Source organism: Ranitomeya variabilis, chromosome 1 (genome assembly GCF_051348905.1).
Source record: "Ranitomeya variabilis isolate aRanVar5 chromosome 1, aRanVar5.hap1, whole genome shotgun sequence".
In the NCBI taxonomy this organism is placed as follows: Eukaryota; Metazoa; Chordata; class Amphibia; order Anura; family Dendrobatidae; genus Ranitomeya; species Ranitomeya variabilis.
In genome coordinates this window covers 843,248,081-843,255,997 of record NC_135232.1, presented here as the reverse complement: position 1 = coordinate 843,255,997, position 7,917 = coordinate 843,248,081, and the positions used below count along the sequence as shown (strand labels likewise).

At 41.7% G+C, this 7,917-nt stretch overlaps 1 protein-coding gene across 1 annotated transcript; it reads left to right on the top strand.

Moving 5' to 3' along the window:
• The first annotated feature begins 586 nt into the window (after window positions 1-586).
• On the top strand, window positions 587-7,052 carry LOC143772323 (C-X-C motif chemokine 10-like). Its single transcript, XM_077260648.1, has 4 exons — window positions 587-647; window positions 729-852; window positions 6,215-6,298; window positions 6,716-7,052. The coding sequence occupies exons 1-4, from the start codon at window positions 587-589 to the stop codon at window positions 6,750-6,752; spliced, it is 306 nt and encodes a 101-aa protein (XP_077116763.1). The 3' UTR covers window positions 6,753-7,052.
• Window positions 7,053-7,917: the final 865 nt, after the last annotated feature.

Here is a 7,917-nt window from a genome sequence, read left to right as displayed (position 1 = left end):
TTTTACAAGCTACACTCCCCAATTAATTCATTTAGGGGTGCAGTGATCGTATTGACACCACATGTACCTCACAGAATTTAATACCACTGAGCGGTGAAGAAATAATGAATTACATTTTTACCACTAAAATGTTGTTTTAGCCCCAATTTTTTAATTTTTATATTGGCTAATAGGAATTTTTTTTTGCAACAAACTGAGGTCCATTTTTTCCTGAGTGCGCCAATACCCTACATGGAATCGCAAAATATTTTTCAGGCACAGTGCAAAGCTCAGAAGGCAAGGAGAGCCAGATTTTACTGTTATGGTTTGCAGGTACCCTGACCCACTGGGAGAGCCCATGAAGTTCAAGAACAGCAGAACCCTCATAAGTGACTCCATTTTGCGAACTACACCTCTCAACGAATTCATCTAGGGGTGCAGTGATCATATTGACACCATGGGTGTGTCACATAATTTTATACCATTGGGCAGTGAAGACAAAATATCTACATTTTTACCACCAAATTTTTGTTTTAGCCCCAGATTTTACATTTTCACACAAGAAGTGTCTACATTACCAGCTCACAAGATCCTTGACCCACTCATTATGGACTGCAAGATTGCTGCCATCATCTACGCCGCACTGTTATCCGCTACTTTAATACAAGGTACAGTTATAGAAAGTTATATCACTCTTTACTATAAAGGCATTATGTCTAGATGATGACTTATCAATATTCCTTTCCTAGGAGCGGCTGTACCTCGAGGAAATCGCTGTCTGTGCACAAAATTTTCTGACAAGCTTAACATAAAGGCAATGGAAAAGTTGGAGATTTACCCCAGAAGTTCTACATGTGATAATATTGAACATATGCAAGTAGATCACTAAGGTTTTTGTGCACATTTACATGAACACTAAGTTAAACAATGTTTTGTTTTTACTGTATAAGTTTTGTTATATTATTCAAGTTTTTTTAAGGCAGGTCTGTTGCAAAAATGTATGTATCTATCCCATATATCTGAATGGGATTTGCAGTAATCAGTGTACGGAACAGATTTTTAGATTCAGAAATTTCTGTTTCTAAGGGTATGTGCACACGTTGCGGATTTCTTGCAGAAATTTCCTGAAGAAAACCGGAAATTTTCTGCAAGAAATCCGCATTTTTTTTTTTGCGTTTTTTTTCCGTTTTTTTCGCGTTTTTTTAGCATTCTGCAAGCGTAATTAGCTTGCAGAATGCTAAAGTTTTCCAAGCGATCTGTAGCATCGCTTGGAAAACTGACTGACAAGTTGGTCACACTTGTCAAACATACTGTTTGACAAGTGTGACCAACTTTTTACTATAGATGCAGCTTATGCAGCATCTATAGTAAAAGATAAAATGTTTAAAAATAATAAAAAAAATAAAAAAATGCTTATACTCACCCAGACATCTCATCAGCGGCGTCCGTTCGTCTTCCTATAGCTGGTGTGTGCGCGCAGGACCTTCCGTGACGTCACGGTCACGTGAGCGGTCACATGACCGCTCACGACCAATCACAGGACAGTGACGTCATCGGCGAGGTCCTTCGCCGCACATCAGCTACAGGAACCGAACGGCAGCATGCAGTGGAGGCGGGAAGACATCGAGGGTGAGTATATCGCTATTTTTTATTTTAATTCTTATTTTTTGACCACTTATATGGTGCCCAGTGCGTGGAGGAGAGTCTCCTCTCCTCCACCCTGGGTACCAACCGCACATAATCTGCTTACTTCCCGCATGGTGGGCACAGCCCCGTGCGGGAAGTAAGCAGATCAATGGACCCCTAGGTGTGCGGAATCCCCTGCAATTCCGCATTTTAATGAACATGTTGCTTTTTTTTCCGCGATGCGATTTTTTCGCGGAAAAAAAGGCTACATTTGCACAAAAAATGCGGAATACACTTAAAATAATAGGAGGCATATGTAAGCGTTTTTTTCGCGTTTTTATCACGTTTTTATAGCGAAAAAACGCGAAAAAAACGCGAAAAATACTGAACGTGTGCACATGGCCTAAGAGCTGACAAACAATTACAGTGGGTACGCAAAGTATTCAGACCCCTTTACATTTTTCACTCTTTGTTTCATTGCAGCCATTTGGTAAATTCAAATAAGTTCATTTTTTCTCAATAAAGAAACCACCGGAGACTAGATGGAGGTGGACATGACTTGGGATTGGGTGGACCGAGAACTCCTGCAGCTTTTGTTTGTATTGCGGTGTAGATTTTAAACAAGAGTGTTGTTGCTTTAAGGGTATGTGCACACGTCCGGATTTCTTGCAGAAATTTCCTGAAGAAATTTTCTGCAAGAAATCAGCATTTTTTTTTTTGCGATTTTTTCCGTTTTTTCGCGTTTTTTTTAGCATTCTGCAAGCGTAATTAGCTTGCAGAATGCTAAAGTTTTCCAAGCGATCTGTAGCATCGCTTGGAAAACTGACTGACAGGTTGGTCACACTTGTCAAACATAGCGTTTGACAAGTGTGACCAACTTTTTACTATAGCTGCTGCTTTTGAATGTAAAAGATAGAATGTTTAAAAATAATAAAAAAAATAAAAAAAATGCTTATACTCACCCGCAGACAGCTGATCTCCTCACCGGCGTCCGTTCCGTATAGATGGTGTGTGCACGCAGGACCTTCCATGACGTCGCGGTCACGTGAGCGGTCACATGACCGGTCTCGACCAATCACAAGACGGCGACGTCATCGGCAGGTCCTTCACCGCACACCAGCTACAGGAACCGAAGCGACAGCGTGCAGTGAAGAGGCGGGAAGACATCGAAGGTGAGTATAGGACTATTTTTTATTTTAATTCTTTTTTTTTGACCAATTATATGGTGCCCAGTGCGTGGAGGAGAGTCTCCTCTCCTCCACCCTGGGTACCAACCGCACATAATCTGCTTACTTCCCGCATGGTGTGCACAGCCCCCTGCGGGAAGTAAGCAGATCAATGGACTCCCAGGTGTGCAGAATCCCCTGCAATTCCGCATTTTAATGAACATGTTGCTTTTTTTTCCGCGATGCGATTTTTTCGCGGAAAAAAAGGCTACATTTGCACAAAAAATGCGGAATACACTGAAAATAATGGGAGGCATATGTTAGCGTTTTTTTCGCATTTTTATCACGTTTTTATAGCAAAAAAACGCGAAAAAAACGCAAAAAATCCTGAACGTGTGCACATGGCCTAAGAGGAAGGAGTTTAGATGTTTGTGCCTGGTGTATTACTGTGAGGAGGGTGGGGCTTATATAGGGGAGGCGGGGGAGGCAACTCTGGCTCTCCCTCTTTCTCTCACAGGATGGACAGGAGGAAACATTACCCGCCCTCCCGCCCTGTTTATAATCTCTGTCCTAAAACTTTTTAATTATTGCTTGTATAATGATAGATGCTTTATTGTATTTTTGAATTTGTCATTGTATATCTTGTACCAGGTTCAATTGTATATTGGCTATAAAGAGTTATTATTTGTGGTAACCTTCTAAGCCCAAGGGAAGGGCAATCCTTAAGCCATGGTTCCCTGGAGGTTTCCTCCACAGGGGGTTTTTCCTCTCCTGAGCGCTGTAGGATGACTCTTTGTGAGTCGGAGGTTTGCCAAGTTTAGTCCCATCAATGCTTTTGCAGGCACTTCTAGTTTTTAAGTTTACAAAAATGATTTAATTATTAAAAAAAAAAAAAAGAAAAGTGGCAAATGAAACATGGAATTTATAACCCGTCACAGCTTTGCGGTTTAGGAGTCAGGTGGAAGTTGCAGACAAGTTAAGGTGGACTCATTTTAACTAATAGAGGATATAAAACCTCATGGTGGTGAGCAGGCTCGGCTTTGGTGGCCAGCCTCAATGACGTTGTAATGGTAACATCAATCGGGGCGGGCACAGTGGTTAAGCACAGGAGTGAGGATAATAGGGTCATTGGTGCCCTGAAAGTTTACTGGCTCTGCTTGAATGGCAAGCCAGTGCGTGCCACCCCTTTATGGCTGTCTGTTCTGGTGCTGTATGTCAGACAGCTGGGGATATCGCAGTACTTGTGAATCCCAATGTACTAACACTCCACATGACTCCTACTGATTATTTAATCCTGTGATTTGAATAAAAGCTTTGGCCATTTTGACAACCAAAATAATATGTTTTGTGTATTTATTTTAGTACCTAGGTTTAAAGTAGTTATGGTGGTTTTAAGATGGAGTGGGGTCCATCCCATATCCAAAAGTCATGTACACTCAGCACCCAATCTTGACTGAAAAAAAACAGAAATGTAAAAATTTTTGAAAATTTATTAAAAAAGAAAAACTGAAATATCACATGATCAAGTATTCAGACCCTTTGCTCAGTATTGAGTAGAAGCACTCTTTTGAGCTAGTACAGCCATGAGTCTTCTTGGGAATGATGCAGCAAGTTTTTCACACCTGGATATTGGGATCCTCTGCCATTCTTCCAACAGATCCTCTTCAGTTCCGTTAGGTTGGATGATGAACGTTGGTGGACAGCCATTTTCTGGTCTCTCCAGAGATGTTCAATTGGGTTTAGGTCAGGGCTCTGGCTGGGCCAGTCATGAATGGTCACAGAGTTGTTCTGAAGCCACTCCTTTGTTATTTTAGCTGTGTGCTTAGGGTCATTGTCTTGTTGGAAGGTGAACCTTCGGTCACGTTTGAGGTCCAGAGCACTCTGGAAGAGGTTTTCATCCAGGATATCTCTGTAGTTGGCCGCATTCATATATCCTTCAATGACAACCAGTCGTCCTGTCCCTGCAGCTGAAAAACACCCCCATAGCATGATGCTGCCACCACCATGTTTCACTGTTGGGATTGTATTGGGCAGGTGATGAGCAGTGCCTAGTTTTCTCCACACATACCGCTAAGGCTAGGTTCACATTGCGTTAACAGCAGCCCGTTCAACACATGCGTTGCTGTTAACGCAATTGCCGACATTCCATTGCGCTAGCGCAGATAGAGCTAGCCGATGCTCTATCTGCGCTAGCTGTGATGGACCTGGAAATGCTGTGGCCCGCGTCCCAGGGTCCGTCACTCAATGATGGCACATCGCTAGCGCACGACCCTTGTGGGCGTGTGCTAGCGATGCGTCCGACATAGGACTTAATGGCGACGTTAACGGACTGCGTTACACCGCGTTATTCCGCGGTGTAGCGTAGTCCGTCTAACGGACGCCACACACGCAGTGTGAACCCAGACTTAGAGTTGTTACAAAAAAGTTCTATCTTCGTCTCATCAGACCAGAGAATCTTATTTCTCATACTCTGGGAGTCCTTCGTGTGTTTTTTAGCAAACTCTATGCGGGCTTTCATATGTCTTGCACTGAGGAGAGGCTTCCGTTGGGCCATAACGGCCCGACTGGTGAAGGGCTGCAGTGATAGTTGACTTTATGAAACTTTCTCCCATCTCCCTACTGCATCTCTGGAACTCAGCCACAGTAATCTTGGGGTTCTTCTTTACCTCTCTCACCAAGGCTCTTCTCCCACAATTGCTCAGTTTGGCTGGACGGCCAGGTCTTGGAAGACTTCTGGTGGTCCCAAACTTCTTCCATTTAAGGATTATGGAGGCCACTGTGCTCTTATGTACCTTGTCTACTGCAGAAATTCTTTTGTAACCTTGGCCAGATCTGTGCCTTGCCACAATTCTGTCTCTGAGCTCCTTGGCCAGTTCCTTTGACCTCATGATTCTCATTTGGTCTGATATGCACTGTGAGCTGTGAGGTCTTATATAGACAGGTGTGTGCCTTTCCAAATCAAGTCCTATCAGTTTATTTAATCACAGCTGGACTCCAATGAAGGGTAGAACATCTCAAGGAGGATCACAAGGAAATGGACACCATGTGACCTAAATATAAGTGTCTGAGCAAAGGGTCTGAATACTTATGACCATGTGATATTTTAATTTTTCTTTTATTTTAAATTTGCAAAAATTTCTAAATTTCTGGGTTTTTTCGAGCAAGATGGAGTGCAGAGTGTACATTAATGAGAAAAAAAAATGAAGTTTTTTGAATTTACCAAATGGCTGCAATGAAACAAAGAATGAAAAATACTTTCCGTACCCACTGTACAGTTAAAAATAGTTAAAAACAAGCCATCAGGGAAAAATCTTCCCTGCCATTGAGGGATAATAATATTTTTTTTTAGGTTTTCTGAGCCAACACTTACAACAGGACGAGCGATAAACATTTTGCAAGGCAATAAAATATAAAAAAAATGCTTATTGTTTCACTTTTAACAGCGCAATGTTAAAAAATAGAAGACTTCCAATATGTGTCAATCCTGAATTGAAAGAAGTAAAGGCTCTTTTGGGAGGAAGAAATCAGTAGGTGTCAAAGCTTCATAAAGAATGTGTTTTTGTGAAATATTTTAGGACTCCATCTTGACTGAGTGTTTTTCCTAGTAAAAATATTCATTATCTATTTAAATGATAAGGTACTTGATCTCTAGAGATCTGAGCGTTGATACCCCCACATACAAAAAGTCTCCTGTTTGGATGGAGTAATGGTGCACGTGCACCATCTGCACTGCATTCACTTATATAGGACTGACAGAAGTAGCTGATCCATCGATCCCAAGGAAGTATAGGCAGTAAATGTATTTTGTGTGAAATCATGTCTCAGGAGTCTGTAGATTTCTATTCAGAGATCTTTTATCTGTTATCTATAGTACTTACCTGTCTACAATATTTGCATTTACTTGATCTATGTAAATATTCTAACCTAAATATCAATTTTTCCAGACAACTCAAGCATATTAAAGTGATCCACCATCAGTAGACATGAACAGAACAGCCATAGAAGATCATAATGACCATCTGGATAGTTTTCAAAAGTCATTATAAATCATTATTATAATATAATAATAATAATCTTTATTTTTATATAGTGCTAACATATTCCGCAGCACTTTACAGTTTGCACACATTATCGTCGCTGTCCCCATTGGGGCTCACAATCTAAATTCCCTTTCATTATGTCTTTGGAATGTGGGAGGAAACCGGAATACCCGGAGGAACCCCACGCAAACACGGGGAGAACATACAAAGTCTTTGCAGATGTTGTCCTTAGTGGGGCTTGAACCCAGGACTCCAGCGCTGCAATATCATAATAATAATATCATAATCTCCTGCTTTCACTATTTGAAAATAAATTATTTCATGTTCTAGAGTTTGCATAATTCATTAAAAATCTTAAATGTACAGTAAATATTTGTATATATCTACTATATAATTAATGTGAAAGAGAACCAGAGCAGCACAACCTCGAAAGTACCGAGATAAAACAACCTGGAATAGTCCAGAGAATACAGAGTGTTCGGCAAAGACTGGAGGTGCTAGCGTGAAGCAATAAAGTCCATGGCAATGACAAAAATAAAAATAGGAAGAAACGCCATAGCACTCACCAGTCTTGCAGTTCAATGATTCTTTATTGATTCATGTAAGAAACAACGATTCTTCACGGCATGGGGGACGGGAAAAACAAAGTGCAGGAGTGCAACGGTCTCGTCCGTTGCACTCCTGCACTTTGTTTTTCCCGTCCCCCATGCCGTGAAGAATCGTTGTTTCTTACATGAATCAATAAAGAATCATTGAACTGCAAGACTGGTGAGTGCTATGGCGTTTCTTCCTATTTTTATTTTTGTCTCTACTATATAATTGTCTATGGGTCACTTCCATCTGTCTGTCCTTCTGTCTGTCACGGATATTCATTGGTTGCGGCCTCTGTCTGTCATGGAATCCAAGTCACTGATTGGTCGTGGCAAAATGCCCACGACCATTGCCACGACCAATCAGCGATGGGCACAGTCCGGCGGCAAAATGGCCGCTCTTTCCTCCCCGCAGTCAGTGCCCGGCGCACGCTCCATACTCCCCTCCAGTCAGCCCTCACACAGGGTTAATGCCAGGGTTACCGAAGCGCGGTGTAACGCACTCCGGTTACGCAG